Raw genomic sequence first — 25,282 nt, forward strand, 5'->3', positions numbered from 1 at the left:
ACAATTATGGATCTACCAGTGCAAATAGTTATCCGGTTTTTAATTGCTAAAAGGTGAAATGGACAGATTTCAGACAGAAATCATTTTGAGGGTGAATTGATGATTGCTTATGGTAAAAACTAAAGCGGTTAAAAAAATCATACCGGAAGAGAGACAATGGACTATTGGTGATATTTTGAAAATGACATCGGCTGAATGTCAAATTCATCAAACTTTAATCCACACATCTCGTGAGAGTAAGTTTGGTTACAGTGAAGTTTGTGCAAGATGGGTTCTACGCCTGCTTTCGGATAACCACAAATAACAACAATTTCACACCGCCTAAAAGTTTTTCTATAAGAAACAAAGCAATGCTATATTTTCTTAAGCCAAGTTTCACAATTAATGCGAAAACTTTTACTTAAGTATATCTTCAGATATTTCGGTATGTAAAGAATAATTATCAGAGATTTAACTCTAGTACAAAAACTGCTGTGTCTTCTGGAGGCAGGTTATATATTTTTTTAATTTTTACATAAAAGTTCACTTATTTTAATAATTTAATATGCATGCTTAAGTTAACAATAAATATGTGGGTAATTTCATAGGAAAATTTGAGGAAACTGGATCCGTGGCTAATATTCGTCGTAATCGCCTTTGAGAAATTCGACCAGCTAGATATAAAGCTGGAGAAATGGTAGTTTTGAAATACGTTTATGTTCATCAGCTTCGTGAAAACCATTTTGATAGAAGGTTGGAGTTTTTTCGAACTAATGTCTTAATGTATAAAAACTTAAATCTGTTATTTATTATTTGCGTCTCGGATTAGTGTATGTTCTATTAATATGGTGATGCAAATAGAAACAACTGGGAATATTATAGTGACTCGAAACCATGTTTGTTTTAAAAGATACTAAAAAAATAAATATGTGACCTAGAAATTTTGGAAATCATATTTAGTTATACTACAGCACTCTCACTTATATACGAATGACATATTTCGACCTGTTAATGATTGTACAGTGTTCGTGTTACTAGATTTCAGTAAAGCACTTTAAATATTCTATTAGCAATTTTAAAATCATGTGATGCATGTGTAGATCCTTTCCAAATTTTCAAGCCATAAACGAATATAAGCAAACGATATTATAATAATATGAATAATATGAACGATAGATGGTTATAATAGGGTTTCGGTCTTGGCGCCGTTATTATTCACTGCTTAGATCAGTCAGTTTTGGAAGTTTGTGCATCACTCTGCTGCTCATTTTTATGCTAACAATTTCCAGTCTTACACTTCTTTCCATGTTATTAATCTGAAAACGCTGTTGAAGTTATTAATAGGGATCTTGATAGGGATCAAATATTCAAAGAACCTAGGGAGCATTAAAACTTTTATGTCCTTATCGAACTTGCTTGAGTCACTGTGAAAAACAGAATAGAAAGAGTATAAAATTCGTGTATCCGATTTATTTGCCATTGCGGGTTTCTGCAAACCTAATGCATATTTATTGTCTTTAAGTATTATTTTTCTAAATGATTGTGGGGAATTAAGTCGCTTATTAATATATAATATTATATTATAGGACCTTTCTATATTACCAGAAATTGGAGGACGTATTGGACAGATTCGAAAGTACATAGTAGTCATGAATTAATTCGAAAAAATCAAAAATAATGTTAATTTTAATGAAAATTTAATAAGTTTCAGCCAGAGCACTACACTATATAGCTCCTGTATGACAGTTTTTGGACAACCATTTGCCAAATTAGTGGTTCGGCAGACAAGACCCATTGACTAGCCTCCGAGATCTCCGGACTTAACTCCTTTATGACTTTTTTTGGTAAAGTTACACAGAGTAAAATTTTTAATACAAAGCAAGATTTCATTGAAGATCTTCAAGATTATGGCTAAATGTAAGCAAATAACTTAAGAGAAATATATTCAAACAAAATCTTTATTATTGCAGAGTTCTTTCGTGATATTTATAGATATAATCCCTTTCAGGAATTTATAAGTTATTACTTTTCTAGAATTATATTATAAAATCAATTAGCTCCACAACTTTTGAAGGCAGGTATAAATATTATCTTACAAAAGTTACTAAAAAGTTCATACAGAATCTTAAAATTAAAAAAAAACATAGTGGGGTTTAAGTTTAGAAAACTAAAATGTTCACAATATCTTATTTTTTGGATCATTCTGCTCATACTGCTCTAGATGAAAACTTATAACTTATGAAACTTATTAATTTAAAAGTAATTTGATTTATAGTAATAACGGTTTACTAGAGGACAATAGAGAAAACGAGATATTTTAATTATTGAATTTGTAAAGTGCAAGTTTGTTTTCGCAAGTTAGCAAAGTTGATTTAATTTTCAACTAATTTGCCGCGTTGTATTAACTTGTTAGTTTTCCGTAACTTTCCTACAGATTTAAATTTTATTTTGTTTGCTTGGCTATTTTTCCGTACGTCGTATCTTTTAATAATAATAGCTTCTACTGGTTTCGATATAAAATTTAATTTAGTGTTTTATTTAATTAGGCCATTCATTTTAATATACCGGCATTTTAAAATGTAATTAGGCAGTACTTGATAGAACATCAGGGATGCAGTGGCATTGCAAGTAAGTATTTTACATACGGATTTAAAAAAATAATTTGCCTTAATATATAAATTTGATTTTAATTATTATAAGCCAGTTTCGCTATATTTTATTTTCTATTCTATACATATAGAAATATTAATATACTATTTGTAGTTAGTCAGTTAAAAGTTTAGTTTCCATAAAGAAGTTCCTAATTTTTTTGCCTAAATATTTGACCCTCATTATTATAAATATTATAAATCGGTGACCAGACCTGGTCTGCATATTCCAGGATAAACTGGATATATGTGAATAATGAAAACTCAAAAACATTCCATAAAAAATCACTAAAGTTTCCATAAGCTCATTATAGAATATAAAAAGATAACTTAAAATCCAACAGAACCTATTACAAGATCCTTTACTATTTCCACCTTTCTTAATAACTTATCATCAATAATATAATAATATATAATTGGAGATTTAGGTTTCGCAAAAGATATACAATGACATACATCAATATGAAAAAACGGTCCATTTCAAAAAAGAATAATCTCATTTTGTTATTTTAAAACATCAGAATTAGTATAAGTTACTTTGGACATAAGGAATTTTTAGTCTGGAAAAATCGTGAAGTCAGTAACAAACAATAAAAACTAAATAGGTTCCAGATAACGGCCTTGCCTTATCCCTAAAGTGACATTAATTTAGTAAGAAATAAGAACTCCGATTGATAATTACACTCTGCTTTCTAATGCTGAGAAAACTTGTTAATGATTTTATACTACAATCTACCAATTTATATGCTTGTAATTTGAGCAACAATCACTGAATGCCTTTGAGAAATTTATGTAAATTGACGACGGGAGCATCCTTCTCAAATGCGATTGACAGATATTTCTAGATGCTCGCTTCTGTAACACTATATATGAAATTAGAGAAAAACTGAGCATGATACTATGCTAATACAATGCTATGCATCGAAGTCCTAGTCGTAGCGCATAGAGAATAGCCGGACACACATTTGGTTAATATGAACTTTCCAATTAAGTGCGCCATTCAAGTTCAAGCCTAGAACCCTATTGAGTTCCACCTGTGCAATGGTTCGACTATCTGACCTAATTAAAAAACTTTCATTTACGTGGGAATTCTTATGGGTAAACTGTATGTAAGCTGTTTTAGTGGTAATCAAACAAACCTTATTATCAACCAGGAGTGGAATGCATTTAACATGTTACGCAGTTTCGACACTGAACCAACAGTTGAAGAATCATAAGATAACCAAGAGTTGTCATCTGCGAACATAGTTAGATCTTCTATGTGATTCACGGTAGATCACAGATCCTTGGCGAATACTAAAAATAATAAAAGTCCAAAGATGGACCCTTGTGGAACCTCAACCTGATATTCTTTGTCATGTCCCCTTTGGCATTAACAGATTAAATTCTCGTAATTCAAGAATGTTTTACTTAGCATATCCACACACAAGCCTTTATAAAAACTCATCCATATATAAACTCTGCTATTATTTTAATTTATTTGCTTCAGATATAGATATTGACTTGACTTAAATCTAAATAAACTTATTCAATAAACTTAAATCCACATAACATCCTGTTTCTCTTATGATTTATTTATTTTTATTGATCCTGTTGATAATTTTGAGTGGCTGTACGTTTTTATTTTGTTTTTGTATTAACTTTAAATACTCTTATTTTATGCAAGTCTAATCAACTAAGTCATATCTGACTTAGTTGGTACATTTTACTTTAGTGTTTAGTTGTTTAGCCTTTTAAATTAGTATACTTTATATTACTTAGTATTTAGGTTGGTATTTGTAAGTAGCTTTTAGCTGTTGATCCTGTGACAAAATAAATAAATAAATGTTTACGGAGGAAAAAATGAAATTCCTCTAAGAAAAAGGTCTCTATAGTTTTAATATGTGGTAGATCCAAAGACACCAATTATTTCAACATATTGAGACCTGGAAAAAAGATAAGGTTTTACCCAATCTCGGATCTACCCCTTATTGCAAAACTTTCAAGTTTATTAATTAGCAATGGTTAGATGGTTTAATACGTCAAATGCCTTGGTAAGGTCCATGAAGAGTTTTAAGCATTTTGTACTTTTGATCTAAATGGTGATAAATGTAGTGCTCCCACAAACTGCAATATAGCCTAAATAAAATGACACGAACGGGTTGTAAATAAATTAATTGAGTTAAAAAATGATGAAATTTAAAATTAATGAAATAAAATTGATAGTGTGCTATCTGGACTCTGCCCCAAACAATATCTTTTTTTTATATACAACAATAAACAACAAAAAACATTGATGGTATCAAAAAGAGTAATTAGAGTAAAACGTAGAAAAATAATTTCTCATAAAAATAATCAGCAAATAAATTGACTATAATAGCACCATTTTATCTTTTGCAACTTCTTTGGTACATACCACTTAAAATTCCAAAAGTCTTAGCAGTATTTTGATTATGTTTTTAAAAATGTTGTGTGTTTGTACCAAAGAAATTTTTGTCCTTGTAATGTACTTTCAATAATGCGTCCCTTCAAGAAAGTTACATCTACCTCTGTAAAGCTGTGAAAATATTCAATAATTAATAAAAGAGTTAATGTTATTCATCATTTTTTTTTAATTATCCATTTTCACTAAGGAGAAAAATGCACTATAAATTTAAAATTTTAAATATGTTAATTCAAATGAAAATATTGATAATATCATATATCACATCATAAAATTGATTCACAGAGGTAATAGCCTTGGTAAATATTCATTCTAATTTATAGATGTAGGATAAATATTCAATATAGCATAGTAACAGTTCTTGAAATCAAAATGTAATCATAATTATAATAAGATTAGTTACGAAAAAATATCAAGTGATCATTGCTAATATTTAATAAGGTATCTATTGCTACACTATTGCTAACTTTTAAGTTTTTATAGTGAGTAAATTAAAGGTCGGATCGAGGAGGACGGAGGAGGACGTCATCATAACCTAGAATACTATTTATTTAGGCTAAGCCATGATAAATAAAATATGTTATTATAGTAATGGCTACAAAATTTGGACACTGAATACTCACATTATCTCCAGAACAGTGTAGTTGCCTATTTATGATAAAATGGCAAGCCAAACTAAATACAAAACAGATGGCAGCCGTTGAAATAGGAAATAGTACCAATATAAGGTTCGATATCTCTAAGAAAACATCTTATTTAAAAACAATAATTTGTTTCAATTAAAGCTATTAAAAAGAGCTGCAATATTTCACACTAAAAAGCGTCTGCAACGCCAATATGTTCAAATAAAAATATTACCTACTTAAGCCCGATACGACCACGCAGATTAATTTATGAAGCAGTATGTAATAAACGATCGCGATTTCTCTAAACAAATTACGGTTGTCTCTAGCTCGGGGTAATTAAACCGCGCCGGTTGCATTCCACGGTCTGCATTATCTCATATTTTCCACGGTCCGCCTTCCGCGTTGCATAATTGATAATTTTCGTTAGTGTATCCTGTTTTCGGAAGGTGGTACATATTTCATATTGCCGCCGCAGGCAGGGTGCTATAAGACCCCGCTGAAAAACTATGAATTGATTTAACCTTTCGAACCCAATTATTGGCTTTTACTAGAATATAATTTATTTTAGTTATTTTATAAGCCGGGAAATGGTTATAAAATGCCATCTTTGAACAAAAGTTTTATATTAACTATTTTTAATTAAAATTTTACCTATTCCTTACTTTAATAGAGCAGTTCGGTATTATTTCAGCTGATTCTAGAAGTTACAGGTAACGTAAATATTTCTCGGGCGAAAATTTACCTTGCAAAAAAAAGTTTTCATTTCTCAAAATAACAAAGCTTTAAATTTTCCTAATTTATTGAATTTTAATCTTAGAAATGAGATTACTTTAAGATATCTTATAGCTTCAATTGGTAGTGGATTTCTTAAGTAGACGATGATGGATTATCAATAAGAGATGTAATAACTCCTTTTCCATTCTGTAGCAAACTTTTTCTCAATATCATTAGTTCCTGTAACTTGAAAAATCAATTTCCAGACTTGTGGTAACGGGCCAGCAATAAATCATTTGCAAAAAATTACAAACCTCAAAGAGGCTAAAGATCTACGCCCTATTCGTATTTTACCTATTTTGTCTAAGGTTCTAGAGAGAGACGCATGTACAATCAGATTATATTATTCTCAAATTCTTATAAAATTATACCTAAATGTCAATCCGGGCTTAGGCCACAGCCTGTCTTGGAAATTTTTTAAATGATATCAGGCACTATAAAGAATAAAAACAATTAACAACCCCATGTTTGCCAGATTTTGGTAAGACATTTGATACTCAAATAAATAATGATATGCTGCTATTTAAAAAAAATTTCGTCGGTTTTTCTAATACATAAATTGCTTTTCTAAAATCCTACCTGACCAGCAGGTTTCTACTGGGCTATCTCAGGGATCTCTATTAGAACCTAATTACTCTCAATTTATATATTTCTAATTTTCATATATGTATATGCTAAGGCTTATAATTTGAAACCAAGCCATTTAGAATCCTGTCAAATAGATGCAAATATCACAGATACTCATACTTTCATACTTCATACACATACTTTCATATACAGAATTTTAAAATCGGGAAACACACCATATCTAAGAAAACTTTTTAATGTGTAAGAACATAACAGTAATACTAGACGGTTTAATATTTTTAGGGTTCCTGAACATACAACAGCAGCTTTTGAAAAATCATTCAGTTACGTTGCAGTTCACTTGTGGAACAAATTGCCTCATTTTGTTAAAGACTATTATTTATATAAGTATAAGAAACATATAAAATGTATAAGTGCTCCTCAAAGTCAATTTTAATTTAAAAATGTATGGTACTGGATCTTTACTTAGACAGAAAACTATTATTAAAAAAGTACATACAGCATATTATATAGAAGGGGTTAAAATGGAAGTATAATTTGCGGATCCGCTACAGAATGCCATCCCAAGAAAATAGAAGTTATTACAAAGTGCCTTTGTTAATGCTGTGGTTTCCTAAATAGCAATTCTTTAGATGCTAGTCAGGTCATATGATATTCATTTTAGATTATTTTTTGATTTATTAGATATATTAAAAATGAGTTTAATTCCTGATTTGTATTTTTTATTTATCATATCATTTATTTTTTTTAAGTTACAATTTTTTATTGATTATAAGACACATGTAATGTAATTACAAATTTTTTATTTTAAGGAAGGTGAAGTCAAATAATTTTTTAAGTCCTTTATTTAATTTTTCGCAAATGTAGAATGAAATGTTACTTACTCCAACTAGAAAAGGATATATTCTTATTTCTTAAAGATAAAAAATAATTTACACATTTCTCAGTTGAACTTGCAGTTGCAGTTTTCAATTTTTTTCCAAACAATTGAACTATTCTTTTAAATTCATTCAATAACTAAAAGTGTATTTTTTTGTGTATATAACGTGTAAAGTGTATATACTGTGATTAATTTTGGAACAATTTGTTTTTAATTTTACACTTAATAACGGTGTCCTATGTACATTTTTCGTTTTCATAAAGTTAATACTTTTATCGCTTTTTCTAGGCATTTCTATTTTTTTTTTATTACGGCAATTTAACATACTTACCAATATATTTAAAAATATATTGGTTTTAGTTATAAGCGGACAAATTAACTACTTTATTTTTTTGATTTGTGATAAAGATAAAATATTTCCATTCTTTTTTTTAAAGTTGACAATGGGTTCAACTTTTTAGGAATTTAATTTTAGTGTATCTTAGTCTATTTTTAATTCTTTTTCACTTCTTAAAATCCGGAGCTGTAATTTTTCGAGTACGATTTTTTGTATCCAGGAGAATTAATAGCGTCGAGAGTATTAGTAGTACGGTACCAAGATTTTCACGTAATATTATTGCGGTTATATAAATCCTAGAACTTACGTTATGTATTCGGTGGTGGCTAATTAAAAATAATCTCTGGGGATTATTTATATATTTTATTGGCATTCAATTACCTGCAAACGACTTTGATTTGAATTTTTCTTTTTAATTCTTTATTCACAGTCTGAATCCATAGAAATTTTCTTTTATGTCATGAGTTTCATTTGATTTATTTATGATTGTCTGATATGAGATGAATATTGTTAATATAATATTAATAGTTTAAGTAAGTAAAGAAGTCTGATTTTCTTCTAGGAGGCTATAGTCATTTGATACTTTCCTCATAATTCGTATATTTTTTTTTATACGAAAGCCACGTTTTTCAAAATAGCTTAAGTTTTTGCCTCGGAGTGTAACAACGAGAATATCTCAAAAATTCTTAAATTTAACTCATTTAAACAAAAATTCCTTTTTTGATTAAAATTTACAAGAAAATATTTTCCCAAATAAAAAAAGAGTAAAGGCATAAAAAAGTATGACTTTTTTAAATTCTCAGCAGTGCAGTGTTAGTATGTCCATATTCTGGTTTTATATCCTGAAAATTCTTCGGGTTTAAATTTTTTCTTGGCTTAACCTTTACGACCCTGTATCATATAAACGAAGCAATTTAGAATAAGAGTAACTTTAAAAGATTTATTTTATCATAAAAAATTTGCAGTTTTTTTTCTGAAAGCCTTTTATAAAATTAAATAATATTTACCTACTTAAAAACATATTTCCGTTAAAACCAGTTTTGCCAATTCGAAACAAAATCAGCAGATCAAACACGAGAAACACCATTCGTGTGTTAATATTCGTCCGATTTAAACACCTGTATGGGACCGCACACAAACTCTCTCGTGCAACTGTTGACACAGCAAACCGGGAAATTCCCGTAAATTAATTAGCCGTTTTCTAAATGTTGATCTGCAATTAAATTTCTCCCTTGCACTTCATTACTCCCAATAATAATTTCGCAATGTTCCCGGGGAATATTAAGAACAGCTGATATCGTCGACGGAACAACATCCCGGCCAAATTGGGTTATATTTCGAAAGTTACCGGGCGCTTTATTCGCCTGTTTCGAGGTTTGATATTATTCTGTTTGAGTTGAGACAAAAAAAGGTGTGGTTTATTCTCACGTAGCCGGAGAAAGATAAATGGTATTGTATTGGAATTTAAACGAGGCGTGACATAAATAATTTAACTTTTAGGATTATGTGTATTATAACGAGATTATTCAAACAGATCCAGAAAGAGAATGTTGAATAAACTTTTTATGCGGTGTTGCTTTAAGGGTGGCAAAGATAATCTCAGCAAAGAATAATTAAACGAGGAATGTTGGAAGAAACAAGGCTTCTGTTTGATCATGCTCGATAAGTTTTAATTGGCTTAATTAATATCAATAAACGTACTTTCTATTCCTATTGTTTTGCTTTGACCTTTAAACGTCATGTAATAGAGAGCATCCTAAAAAATTAGTAGAAATTTGAAAAAAACGTCTGTTGGAAAACAAATTCTTTAACATATTTAGATTAATACTAGGTAGCAGCGATCCCACCATTCATGTTAATGTAACCTTCGCTACTGTAGCAAAAGATCTATTTGTCTATTTTAGAGACTATGACAAATAGATTATATAGAATTCATAGACCAATTTTTCATTTTATCTTTGGTGAAAGAATTATTATTATACGAAACGTCTTCTAGTACCTATTAAATGAGCTTTATTGCCGTAGCATTAGCTAAATTCATTAAACATCCTAACAAATAACTGGTCAATGCTCATCTACTTTATGAAAAATTTTAGAGAAAAGTTCTTGATCTTTAAATTCAGAACCAGTATTGGGATTTAAGCGAATATAAACATAGTGTACATTTTATAGATAAAATCAAAGTAAGATTGAGGAAGATGTTGTTAATAATGATTTCTACGAGAAAAGAGATTTTCAGAAGGTTTTTGATTTGTTGAATTAAAGTGATTAAATATATCCATAAAAGCATGGTTACCTTGAAAAAACTAACGAGTTGGTTTAAGTTACGGGCAAATAGGTTTTATTATAATTTTTTCAAATACATTGGCTGCAAGAATAATAATAGTGATCCTCTGCTAAGAGCCTTTTTACTATTGAATTAAATTAAATGGCCAGTATGCAAAAAAAAAAACATTACAATTAATTGTAATCACTTAAGAGTTAGGATTAATGAGTTCTTTGTTTCTGCATGAAACTTTAAACGAGCGCATAATTTTGCCTTTTTGCATACATGTACTTGATGAACTATAGTTCGGGTAAATTGAACATGCTAAAATCTATCCTGTAGATAAACTGTGACCTCTGCGACAGATGACTATATGTGGAAGGCCTACATTAGTAAAAAAAGTGACTCTCTGATACCTATACCTTCTAGATTAAAATACTGATAGGCAAATTTAAATTATGAATACATCAGCACAGTCGTCTCAATTTACTCGAACATTATAGCCACCATTAGGGCTATTACGATCAAAAAGGTGAGCGCCAAGCTTGCATTGGAGTGTGCAATAGTTCTAAAGGAACTGATGAAGGAGGGCTTCAGAGTAATACTGGAAACGATAAAGCAGACCTCTTGGTCCTGAACCTATATTGGCATAGCTAAAGGTGTCACTAAAAAGTCTGCTCAACAGCAAAATACTATGTAGATGGAGTTTTATTAGTGCATTCAAAAAGGCCTATAATCCGTCTAATGATAGGCTTTTAGATAGGACATTGGTACTGAAAATACGATTTTCCGTGTTGGGAATAGAAGGATTCAAATATATGAACAATATTTATTGTTTAGCTGGCCACATAATTTTTTTTTAGACCATAGCACTTGATTGCCTTTTATAATGTTAGTAGCCCCTGGCACCCTACGGTGGTGCATGACAGATCTATCAGAAGATCGGCTGCTTATTGTTCACCTAATATAATTTAAAATCTCGCTATAAAAATTGGTGCTTTCTAAAAATCTTAAACGTAAATATATATTTAAGCGGAGTCACTATTGACATATATATTTTTCCTTTAAAGAAAATTTTGATATAAGGAAAATATATAAAATTCCGAATGATGTATTGAAGTTCAATCGGTACGAATTGATTTCTTAGCGCTACTTTTATAGATATGCCTTCCTAAATTCTGCAAAATATAAAAAACTTAAAATAATAATAAAAGATACAATATATAAAATAATTTTAAATAAAATATAAAACTATATATGCAAATAAAAGTCCTACAAATTCAGATTTCTGCATTGCCGATTCTGGTTTTCAACATTGTGACCCAAAAAAATATTTATAAATATAGGATTTGATGGAATAGTTAAAATCTGGAATTAATTTAATTTAATATTCTCGTATTTTCAAAAAATTACAATTTTTTATGTAGTAATTACGTAGCTGCAAATCTTATTTTTAAACCTCACTATTGAAAGTAAATATTATAATTGCTATAGAGTTGACTAAACCCGTGAAATATCAATGGCCTAAAATTAATAATAAATTTCCTACAGACTGATTACGAGCATGAATTCCTTATAAGTTATACCTGTAACGATATTTCACGAAATTACAAAATTGTTGAATAAAATCATTAATTACGTCAAGCTGTACTCAATTATTTTTTTATTAAAACCAAATCCATGTTTAGTATTATTGTGAACAACAAATCTATGTTTTGCATTAAAATAATAAATATTTAACGGTTATAAAAGATATTAACCTCTCTACATCTAATGCAATTTAGTTTGCCATTTAAAATGTTGAAAATGTTAAGAAAGTTGTATATAATAAAAGTGTAGAGTATATTTCACGTAAGGTATAAAATTGTATTTTAACTGTAAATATAATAGTGAATAGCGAACTGAATTTCTGAATTTGAACTCTTAAAAAGCCAAACATTTTAACATTTTTTTAGTAAACGATCTTAGAATCGACTTTAATTAAAAATCTCATATTTCCAAAAACCCAAAATTTTCAGTGTGGTGATTATGTAGCTGTTAACCTTCCTTATCTTTCTAACTGTTATAAATAAATAGTACCCTTGCTTTAGAGCTAACTACAATCGTTGAATATAATTCTTAATAATATTAGACGGCTTTATTTATTTATCAATAAAACTCTAAATTCAAAAATTAAACACGCCATATATGAGTGATACCTTTCCCTAAGAGAAAGCCAGCAGGAATTATCTTAAATAAGGAGTTATGTCATATTTTTCAACTTAACAGCAAAACTTTAAACATCCATTTTGTATCTTTTGTAGGCGAAGTTTATCACGCTGAGTGATCCTAAGTTTTTAAAATACTATATTAAAAGATCCTATAGACTGATTAACAAAATGAATTCGTTCCTTAAAACCATAACGACACTTTGCAACCAAATGAATGTTTAAGAAAATATTTATATGTCAAACCTTATTTCTTTATTTTTTCTAATAACCTCAGTAAGGTGCGCATTGACAACTCTTAAAATAAAATCTTAAAGAATAGAGTCTTATTACAGGTTAAAGTAAAAACTACAAATGTTAAAAAGTTTTAAAATTTCTAATCTATTTTTTACTTAAAAAAAAACAGATTCATGTTTGGATAAAAATAATGAATATTTAACGTTATATGAATAGTAAATTTTTCTGATTCAAAATGCAATTTAATTTGACATTAAAAATGTAAAGCTTAAACAAGCTTTATATAATAAAATTAATATTAACATGTTGAAATGTTTAGGGAAAAAGTAATTTTCCACTCGGCCCTATTAGAGACGTGAGAGTTTTATTTCATAGCGCTGGCATTGGTATTCTTTAATGGCCGTTGCGATTCGATTTCAAAAACAAGAATCGCTGTTGTAGTTACATTTGTAAAATGTATTTTTGAAAAAAAAACTGAAAAGGATTGATTTGCAATTAGTACAGTTATTTTAAAATTATTAGTATTAAACATATTTCATGTAAAGTCTAACTTAAAAATTAATTTAAAATTGTAAAGGTTGTAGTAAAGAGCTTATTAAATTTCTAAATTTGAACTCTCTATCAAAAAGCCACAGAAACGTTTTACCAATTTTTCACAAGTAAACCATTTTAAAACCTGTTTAAAACGATCTCCTAGACAATTTTAACCATCCGTCCGCCATTTTCCTCGAATTTTTCTATTTCCCTCGGAGTCGTTTACGCGGCGTAGTACGTGTCGTCTCTTTAGAACGTCCGTATTTCGGGCACGTCGCGCCCGGATCATTTATTACATGTCAAAAAACGTTTTGTAGGGGTCCTTTAAAATTCACCCAATTTGAGATAGGGGGGGGCCTCTTCGGGCGAAAACACGACTTGGAGATTGAAAAGATCTTTTAAGGTCGCCGGGGGGTAATTTTTCAAACTGGAGCTGCTGCCCCACTTAAGGCCTTCCTGTGGAAGAAAATACTGCTGAGCGCGAGATTTTATGTGGGTACTGGGAAAGGTAGCATATGTCGTGTAATTTGAAATCATTTTTTATTATTGTTTTTAAAGAGATTTTCAGGCACTTTTTTTAAAAGTTTTTTGTATCAAAGAGCTACCATTTTTTATATTTAAAAAATCAGTATTTATTTATATTACGGCCCCTATTAACTCTATTAATATTTCTGTTATTAAAATAACTTTTGAATCAATTAATTAATTAATTATAAATTAAAGATAATAGGCAAGAGTTGAAATATTGTTCTCCTTTTGCAAAAACTGTGTAAGTTTCAATTGTAAAAATGACATTAGTTACAAATAGTGACATTGGATGTGACATTGGGTATACAGATATCGTATTTGTGTTTAATTCTGTAAGAGTAATGTATGGACTGCTGCAGAAGAATACGGAAAACGATATTCGATATTCGGATCAAAGAATATCGATCACCAAATATTTACCCCAACTTTTAATATATTGCGTAAGAAGAGTAAGCTTCTCTCAAACGCTGTTAATATTGAAAGAATGGGTGCTAAAAACGTAGTTCAAGAAGGAAATATTCTTAACCAGAAGAGAAGATTCCAAAACTAGCAATAAGCAAATTTTTGCTCAATTAGCAGTACCAGCAGTATGGAGAACTATAAAAATTGAAAAATTAAACCCTTTCCATATACAAGAGTAGTATAAAGCCCCACTTTACTGTGGAGATAGTGTAACAAGTTAACTATAACGACGTGTAGTTTGAATGTATGAAACTATGGGATTGGCCGGTGAGATCGCCAGATCTGACAAGGCTTGATTTTATTTAAGGGGTAAAGTACAAAAATTAGATGAAGGTGCCACTTTTTAAGACTGGCATTTACAAAGTGCATAACAAATCACCGAAGAAATTTTTTTTAAAACGCTGTTTACTGATAAAGCTTAATTTGCAAAGGATTGAATCTTGCATGCCTTATAATCCACATAATAAATTACAATGGGTCGTAAATCACCTTGTTTGTCTTATTTCTATAATATTCTTCTCTAATATTTTAAACGATATCCTTGGAATATTTTTAGATTTAAGTGAAGTCTACATTTTTATTTACATTTAAAGGTATTTCAGAAATATATCATTCTTAATAAAGCTTTAGATTTAATATAATTATTTGCATTACAACCGTATTATAATTTATTAAAATATTTAAGTTTTAATTAAAAAAACTATATTAGGCTATAAATTTGGTTTTTTTCATCGAATTATATTTTTGAACTTCATTTTCTTTTTTAATTACCTTTAAAATTGCTTCATTTATCTTAAATATATTTTCTCAACATTTAAAAAAAAAGTTTAAAATGTAGAAATTTTTTTTTAATAAACTATAAAAGAAACAGTGAAATTTTAGTTTTATTGTAATCACTTAGCCTTTTTATTTTAGGGTGTAATTCTTGAGCTTTTTATTAAATTATTTTCTCTGTTTATTTGTTTGATAGGTTTTGTCAATTTTAAAAACTTTTCGTTTTATTTATTTTAAAAAATAGCGTATTTTTGTTATTTGCTTTTAATATACCTTATTTTATTTAATTTTATAAAAATTTGTTAATACGATATCTAATAAATTAAATAAGCTATAAAACTATAATAAAAATTTTATATACATTTTAGGGTACTTTTGCAGTTTAGGCACTCAATGCTCCCCTATTATGTCGTTGTTTTTTAAAACGACATTAGTAAGCGTAACCTGCTATTTCTAATTGTTTTTTAAATGACCCGCATTGAGATTAATTACACGCCTATAGATGGCGTTAAGACAGCTGTAGCATTGAAGAACGCGACATTCTAAAGTTGTCAAGTGTCTAAAGGTCAAAGATTACAGTAAAGGAAAAAGTCATTTGAAATATATTAATTTGCAATTTTTGTACTATTTAAAATATGCCTTAGCCATCATTCATTTTATACATAATTCTATTCCATAGAGATAAACCTTTCCAAATGTTTCCATGAAAAGCAAGTAAAAACAACAATTATGAAATATTTCATTAAACTTTAGCCGTTTAATTGCACACCAAATAAATTAATTTAAAGGTCGGACATTTCTAAAAAATGCTGCAAAATATTTAAAAAAAATTAGGGTAAATATCATTAAAATAAAATATCGTAATATATCATTCATCATATGATCTCAAAAAACATAGTTTGAATATATACATAGCTAAAACAATCTGTTTTGAATGCTATTTAAAGACCTAAAACTAATGATAATACAGTTGATTTAATAAAGTGACTTGAATAGTTTTTACAAATTATACACTTCAAAATCATTTTGAATTATATTTTGAAGTCAGGCCTATAAAATATTAAAACTAAAGTTGATTATTCAAAATCTTGAGTTACTATTTTTTAATATATTCTCTAGAAACTTATGCACTAGTACTAAAGTAGTAGTAAAGTTGTTTAAAATATCAAGTGTTTTCTTAGGAACTTTAATTTTTAAATAATTAATTATTGATAGTAAAGCGGGACTATACAATATATTAGAAAATCCCGCCTAAAATGCGGCGCTCGCCATCAATTATTACTTTATTGCGGACCAAATAGATGGCTATAGGAGTGGCAAAATAATGCTAACATATGCATTTTTTTAATGCTTTTTTTCCAATGCTAACATTTGCTTTTTCCATCATGATTTTACAAAATTCGGCTCTTAACCACTAGTCGTCACATGGAATATCTCCTGAGTTTTAAAATATTTGAAACATTTGTGCCTATTTTGTAAACCTGTTTTTTCCAAATATTTGTAATAGTTTTATGGTCCATCCACTTCTAGGGTAGTACAAACAATTTCTTTCAATCACTCTTACACCTGGAGCATTTGAAAAAAAAATTCTTGAACTTTAGTATCGGATTTACGACAATCTTAAAAACAAAAGAATGTCTCAAACTTTAAAACCACATTTAAAATTGTTTTTTTGTAAGGAATCAGTCTACTTTAAAGTGTATTTCAAAGAAAATCCCTATATTTGATGGAGTATAAATAGCTATAACACATACAGTAGCATAAGGACATTGCCATTATTTTGTATAACGTATAATATTTATTTCCCTGATCTGTACATATAAGTGCCTAAATTTAATGCTATATGTAAAATGTATGTATGTACATGTATTTTTTATTTTCAATAGAATTATAGTAAATTTCTGTCTGTATTATTGTTACGTAAAATAAATGACAGAATTAAAATTGTTGAAGCTGTAGAAATTGCGTTAAGTGTGTAACTTATGTACGGTAAGAACGCTGTAATTATTAACAGTACAAAAAGAAAAACCTTAAATATTCATTAAGCCAGTAACGAGACATAACGATCGAAATATCCCAGGAACTGTCAGAAAAGAGGTGCCAACGGATTTCTTCTAAAACCCTTAGCGAGAAATCAACCGCAAAAGGAGCCCTATCTTTGAGTCGCTTAATTTGATTGCTTTTGTTTTCCGCTACTTTATCTAATTTGATCAAATCTGGTTAAGAGGGAGGGTGCCAATGGTAAATGTCATGATAAACCTTTGAATAGTGATAACGGCAAATTTATTTCTTTACAACCGTTTATTTAACGAGCATTATTACTAAAATGCTATAGGAATAAATTTTCTAAAGAGGTCCGTTTGGTTTTGATCAGACAAAAGGTTATATTGCCCCTAATCTCCATATTATAAAAAAATATATAATTGAAACGAGGAACAATCGTGCCTGTAATACCTCGTATCAAAAACCAATTAAAAAGTCATCAAGATGCCCCCGAAGCGTGAAACAAGCGAAAAACAGAAAACCGCAAACTCAATATTTTCATTTCGATCCCCCTCTCGATTCTTTTTTTTCGGAAATAATGAAAAATAAACGTTTGGGCCAGACGTCGCGCGAGTCGACTTTTTGTTTCTCTTTCTCTTACACTGCTCGGGTTTTGCACTTTTACTTTTTTTTTTTTTAATTTCTTTTATTCATTCCGAAACCGGTTATAACTATAATTATTTTCTGAGAAAGCAATCGGTTCGGAAAATGTAAAATTCGCACGTTTTCCAATTCGGACCAATGCGATCTTAAAATTTATTGGGCGCCCACAGAATTTATTTTAGAATTTACACGAGATCGTTAAATGTAAGTTCGGGTAAGGGAATTGTGAGGTTATTGCATTTCAATTTTATCGAACGATAAACTCCAAACAGTATAGTTATAACAATTTTATTGTTAATTGATTTTTTATTACTGAACTAGGATTTAAATTTTAAAAGTATAAAAACTACGTGTGTAAAACAAATATGAGAAAAAAAAATATTTAATTGTAATGGAATATTTAGCTTCTGGCTACTAATAAGTCATTTTGATATAAATACAAAAAAACTATTAAAGAATTAATGTACAAATTATACTACTTATGGGTGCACGCTAAGCATTATTAAGTTGCGTAGATTTTAGAACTCTCTCTTCTCAACTCAAATTAAGTTAAAATTAATAAAATTTAAACCTTAACAATAATATTTTTTTATTTTAACAAATTTAATAAAAAATCTAATGTAAGTCTCATTATAAAAATTTAATTAAATAAAAACTATAATTTGTTGTTTTGTGAGACCCAAATATCTTTGTGAGTTGGATGTGGCGCCAAAGAAAACTAAGGTTTTAGATTTTAATCTTGACGACGTATAGTCAAGACGCATATAATATTAAAATCTACAAACTAAGCTTTATTTGACTTCATATTCAACTTACTTAGCAAGAAGCATACAAGATTATCTTGCAGTTGGTTAATTTCTCTTTTTTCATGGTATTAACTCCTCGATTGTCTGGTAATCAGTCGACATCATCTCGCCATCCTTTTCTTCTCGTTTTGGACCACCTTATAACATCTTGTATGTCACATTGCAATCTGATGTCGCTGCTTCTCACTCTGTTCCTAAGAGTGTTTCCCACATTACCATTTACCTTAGCGTCTTTATTTCTGTTCGAAGCTATAATGAGGATAATCTTTGCAGGCTGTCCTGATTAATTTAATGATCTTATGCATTAGGACCATTAATAGTATTGGGCTAAGACTCCTGTTGAGATGGATATCTTACTAGAAAGTTTGTTGTTTGCTTTTGTAAAGGTGCTATTTCCTATGTTCATTTTTCTGATAATTTCAATCGTGTTGGCATTAAAATTTCTGTCCTTTAAGACATCGATAGGTCTAACCCTAATGAATGCTTTTGTTAAGTTCATAAGGCACACAAAGGTAGAGTTTTTTATACTTAATTAATATTGTTGCTAAAAAATTATGATGTTGAGAAATAAATAAAAGAAAAATTAAAATCGAATTTAAGGTTCATTTGGATCTTTAAAAATCGTTATAACTAGGCATGATCTGTACAGATTTAAAAAAAAGACATATAATTTGTAGGCAATAAAATTTGGTTAAAAAAAAAGCTATTTATGAAACTAAACAAAAAATAATTATGAAAATATATGAAAATTTAAAAAAAAAACTAAATATCATTCGTGTGCTTAACATTAATTTTCTAGTAATATAATTTTAATATGGAGCTTACCTAAATTCTTGTCAAATGCCTTGGATAGTGGTGGAGGAGCTTACACCATATATTATACCGATTTTTCTAAGGTGTTTAATAGAGGGAATTGTAAAGTTTAATTAAACAGTTAGCTGGAGTTCAACAGTTTTTGGCAAATGATAGGTAGAATATTTCAGATGGTTAAATGTATCAAGTTAAATGAGGAAACCATAAATAGCATAAGATATGCCAAGACAGACGTTGGGTTTAGAATATTATTGATAACGTTTAATGGGTATGCTTACACTATGAAATAAAATTTAAATTGTATTACAAAATAAAACCCGTGGATGATTATATAAAAATAAATTTAGTATAGATAAGATAATAAATAAATTTATTAGATAAAAAATGAAAATTATTTTCAGCAAATTTAAGAAGAGAAAGTCACAGTCTCATCCAATCCATATAATTTTTTTTTAAAGCTACACGTGTTTCGCTCCTATCGGAGCATCATCAGGCCTAGACCTACACAGATCACATTGCAACTAACAACAAAAGTTGAATTCTAAATTCTAATTCTAATTCTCTCTAGTTGAATATCTTTTGTTGTTAGTTGTAATGTGATCTGTGTAGGTCTTGGTCTGATGATGCTCAGATAGGAGCAAAACACGTGTAGCTTTAAAAAAATATATATAAATTTGATGAGACCGTGACTTTGTGTTCTTACCTTTGTTTTGTTTTCGTTTGGTCTCTTAGAAAAAATGGATGATACGGTTCTATTTCAGCAAATTTTATGTAAATAAAAAAGGCAGATTATTAGCAATAAAATTTAAGAAACTTTTCATTGTTCTCCTCATCATCTCTTGCATCATTAGGTATTTTTATTAAATTCTTTATATAACGTTTATATGACTTATGTATCTTAAATCGTTTCTTTAATTCAGTTTTAAAACTACGTAGGGTAGTTTCTAAATGATTTGTATATACTTTCTGGATTGACGGGCAAGGAATTAGTACGTATTGCGTAATCCAGCATTTAAAAAACTTCTGATTTAGCCACTCAATGTTGTACAATGCAAAGGATAACTATACTACTGAAAATATGATGAACCTCCTATGCATTTTACATATTGATCATATTTTCATCAAAAAAGATGGATCCAATTATTTTGTTACAACTAATTTCACGCCAAATGTCTACTTTCTTGGAATGCTAGTTTGTGCAAGAAATACAAAAATGAAGATTCTCAGATGACCAGTAACGTAAAAAAAAATTACTAACAAAACTTAGGTTCCAATTTTGTAAGAATTAATAATCCATTCATAAACAATAGCAATGCAATGCAATTTTCAGTTTGATCGTTATTGTGAAAAACGAATCTTTGCTTTCTTTCCACTAATGTCACATTCTATAATTTAGCCCAGACAAACTAAATTAAATACATTTATGTAGGGTAATTATTGTTGTCAGATGACTACTATTTACTCGATTTTTTTTTACCAATTTCTGTACATATAAAAAATAAACTTTCGAATTCTATTTGTGCTTTTAGTTGTAGTCTAAGATATTGAAATATCTGATCATATGTTATGAATCTTAGACTGGAAATTTTTAATTTTTATCCTTAGGAATTCACAGGGGCTTATCGAAGAGCGATTTTAGTCAAAAATACATATTAAACTTAGGTTTTTTCATTTAATTATTGTTTGAGATTATTACCTTGCATGTTCCATTTAAAAATGCAAAACCTAAAACTAAACCATATGGTTCATAGGATTATCCCTAATATTAGGAAAATGATAATGTTATAAAATTAAGCATTAGATAAACTAAGGACCATCTGTGACTAAAATTAAATGGAATATTTATAAACAGTACCGGAGTTTTACAATCTGTGTTATTCATATATATAAATTTAGAAATTGCAGTAATATAGATACATGGCAAGAACTTAAAAAAATTTATCACCAAAAAATAAAATAGTCAACGTTTTGCAAAACGTGGAGAAATTAAACATTTTTTTTACAAATATAAATAAAAACGATAATAATCTAAATTATCAATTAATAGAGTATTTTTAACGACATAAACTTACTTAGGAACTAATAATTTAAATATAAATCTTATTTAACTTAATCCTTTTAACTCATATCATAAATGTTTGCATTGAAAATAATAATTTTCCCTAATTAATGGAAAGGAGCAGATGAAATTCCCTTGCCAAAAGTAAAAAATGTTCTTTCTATTCTCTCTAAAGTATTAGAAGAAATATAGAGAACCAGATACTTGAGTTTTTTCAATTACAACAAATTAATCCCTGAATATCAGTCAAGTTTCCGAAAAGATTGTAATTGTACAAGTGCACTGTACAATATAAGTTATAGATGATATATTTAGAGTCGTTGATAATAATCAAGACACTGTATTGCTCCTTTTGAATTTTTCAAAGGATATGTTTTTTGATATGTTTACATCTTTTTTATCAATTTTATCAACAGTAAAATACAAAGTATTTTTAAATGTAAATTTTTTTAAAGTCCTTTCTATTACCCCTGGAGTTAATTAAGCAAAATTGTGTAAATAATTGCTAATAGAATATTATTAAACATCTAAAAAAAAACACATTTTTTCGAAAATATCTGTAAAAAATAGTAAAATTCAATTTTTTGCTGAAGTTATTTTAGGATATCGAATAAATTACACACTTTTTCATAACCACTTTTATTGACCTGCGTGATAATATCGTATTTATGGTGATACAACGACTTGTTTTTTTAGCTATCATTTTTTTTTCCAATGAACATCATATCATTACATAAACTCATTTTGGTAAAAATTATCTAACAATCATCTAAAATTTCTTACACATAAATTAGGGTCAACCTACAAAATGTCTTTAATTATGTAAATGTAATATATCATTTTATTCGAGGAAATTAATTTCAAATCACTATTTCTATACGTTTGATTATACGTATTATAAATTTCAAATCACTATGTGTGAAAAAAAAGCATGTTGTACACATTTGATTATCAATTACAAGAATAAAGAAAAAAGGGACTTTAGAAAATTGGAAATTTAATAACACAGGCATAATTTGTGTTTATATGGTACTACTTTATTAACCTATTTAAACGCCTGCCTTATTAGGATAAACTGAACAAGTATTATAATAAAACGAAGCTAAAATAAAAATTCATACTAACAAAATTTAAAGAAACTTACCAATTTCTAAATATTTTTGATGGACTGAGTCATACTCATCCCACTGAATCGATCGAAATCGATTTCTTTCTCTGGATGCTGCCAATACTGAATCCTGTTTGTGATGCTCGTTGGGGTTTCTTATAACAAAAAATATACAATTAAAATAAAACTTTCGCAATTAAAACTGTTATTAACTAAGAGACAATCCTTATAGTTGAGATGAAAAGATTTTAATTAGGTCATTAATCGGAAACAATTTTATTCTTATTTAAACAGGAACTCTCAGTAACTGATAACTGATGGGAAAGTAAATACGTTAAACCGGTAATTTTGTTTGAGTTACAGAACAAAAGCAAATATAGAAATGGCTATTCAACGAGCACGCAAGTAAGCTTGAAAGCAACATGAATAGAGTTGGTTACTTTCGTATAAAAGTTTTCTTGTTTTGTTTGAAACTGTGAGTAAACAATGGATAAAATGTTTTTAAATTATTGTTTCATTCTAAGCTTATAAACCAATAGAAAATTGATATGCATGCTATTAATTATCTACTGGCCTATAACCTGATTAATATTCTATCATTTTCAAACTGTTTGATATTTACTATAATGTAATTAGACCATACATTTTTAGATGTATTGAACCAACATAATATTACCCCAAGCAATATATATTTATGCAATATTAATTATTGTGGGAATACTGTCAAGGTAATAATCAAGCACGTTCTCTGTCGGGTGATTTAATATTTTTTTTTGATAGACATATCTTTGAAATAAAATGTACATAAGTTTATTTAATATTTTGTCAATTTCAAAGCTTAATTTGTATCATTTTTAGATCAACAAAGAAAATCCTTTATTAATTTATGGTAAACCATTTACAAATAGATTATTTATGACACTTTCTATCACTTTCTATTAAAGCATATATACATAAGTCAGAATTAAACTTATAATGTATAGTCTTATTGAATAATTTCATCATGACTGGCAATAAATCACAATCTATATTAATATAAATTGTGATTATTAATCAAGCTTTTGTTTTTGTCTCTTTAATTTTTAATTTTCTTTTTGGTGATGACTTCAGTGACTTTGATAATTTTGTTATAAATTTATAGTTGCCTTTTCTATTAAAAAGATTCCATTTTGATAGCTTTAATATCGTCTTCGTTTATAATTGATTCCTATTTGCTCTTTAAGTGTGGAATGTTATATCTACGAGAAAGCTTTGCCCACAAATACTTTGTATTTCATAATAATAAGGCATATTGTTATTTGATTTAATTTAAGGGTCACTTATGACTTCAAGATCAAGGATCTCACATTATATTTTGAGAGATATATTGTCAATTGTGCATATCAAGTTAATAGAATCTATTTGCCACGTAAATGTCTTGTAATTATTTTATTTTCCTCCCACTACTTAATAAAAGAGAATATATTCCATATATTACTTAACGCAGTTATACTTTATTCTGCTAAATGTGTGCTGTTAAAAATGTTCCCTTTCACTGTAACTGCTATTGTAATTTCATCTTAGGCATGCACATAAATTTGTAAGTCTAGATTGTGTCTAACTAAATATTATAAACTGATATTTTTGGGAATTGAAATGTGTATTATTCAACATTTCATTGATTATTATGTTTTATTCAGTACATGAGAATAAGCCTAAAAAGGAAGAACAATGCATTTTTGATCCGATACATCGAAATTTTCAAATAGCATCGATATTTTCTATAGATGATGTATATCCTATTTACAACACATCTCGTGAGAGTTGTCTTGTATAAAAGATGCGTTTTAACTTTTTAAAAGTTTCCTTTCCTTTTATTTTAAAGCAATAAAAGGGTCTGACATGTGAGATTATGAGTAAAACATTTACAAAAAGGTGGTTTAATTCTTCGAAGTTCAAAAACAAGTTGGTAAGTAGTCTGAGTAGTTAACCTAATTTATTTGAATCTTTTGTTGTGTATAAGAAAAACAAGTCTTATATCCGGAAGGTTTAAGAACCACACCAACATTAGATTTGTTGCTTTTAAAGGATAATAGCCGTAGTAGACGTAGTGAGACCTCGAAATGCTCGAGTGTATTGATATTTAAGCATAGAAAAGTCATAATAATTTTATTTACATATCAATCACTTCAATCATATCAATTTATAATTTTTTTTATATTTTTCATTCCTTTTTTTTTTTTATTAGAGTTATCCTACTTTAATAACTTTTTAGCTAAAAAAAGTACAAGAATCTATATACTATTTATCATGGTTGAAAGTCAAAATATGCTAAAGAATTTGTAAAGTACTTAAATAAGTAATATAATTAGGTGACAATAGTTTTACTTTTATTTTGGTTTCTTGATGAAAAATCAAACTTGAGTTTTCAATAAAACAAGTGCAAATATTTGGATTTCACGAATAAGACCAATCTGTTTTAAATTTGGGGGCAAAGAATTTCAATTAAATTGAATAAAGGATATTGGTAGGGGAAATATTTTTTAAATTGTGGAAGACCAGATTCTGAAATAAAACATTTTTATTTACAACATTTAAAAATTATCCAT

General features: G+C 28.4%; 1 protein-coding gene across 1 annotated transcript in view; it reads right to left on the reverse strand.

The window, feature by feature from the left end:
- The window catches only part of LOC126740559 (neuroligin-4, Y-linked-like), a 326,504-nt gene that overhangs the window by 13,961 nt on the left and 287,261 nt on the right, over positions 1 to 25,282 (reverse strand). The window contains exon 9 of the mRNA XM_050446644.1: positions 22,731 to 22,849. Within this exon, the coding sequence (XP_050302601.1) occupies positions 22,731 to 22,849 (119 nt within the window). The remainder of the gene's footprint in view (positions 1 to 22,730; positions 22,850 to 25,282) is intronic.

Source organism: Anthonomus grandis, chromosome 9, assembly GCF_022605725.1.
Source record: "Anthonomus grandis grandis chromosome 9, icAntGran1.3, whole genome shotgun sequence".
NCBI classification, from domain to species: domain Eukaryota; kingdom Metazoa; phylum Arthropoda; class Insecta; order Coleoptera; family Curculionidae; genus Anthonomus; species Anthonomus grandis.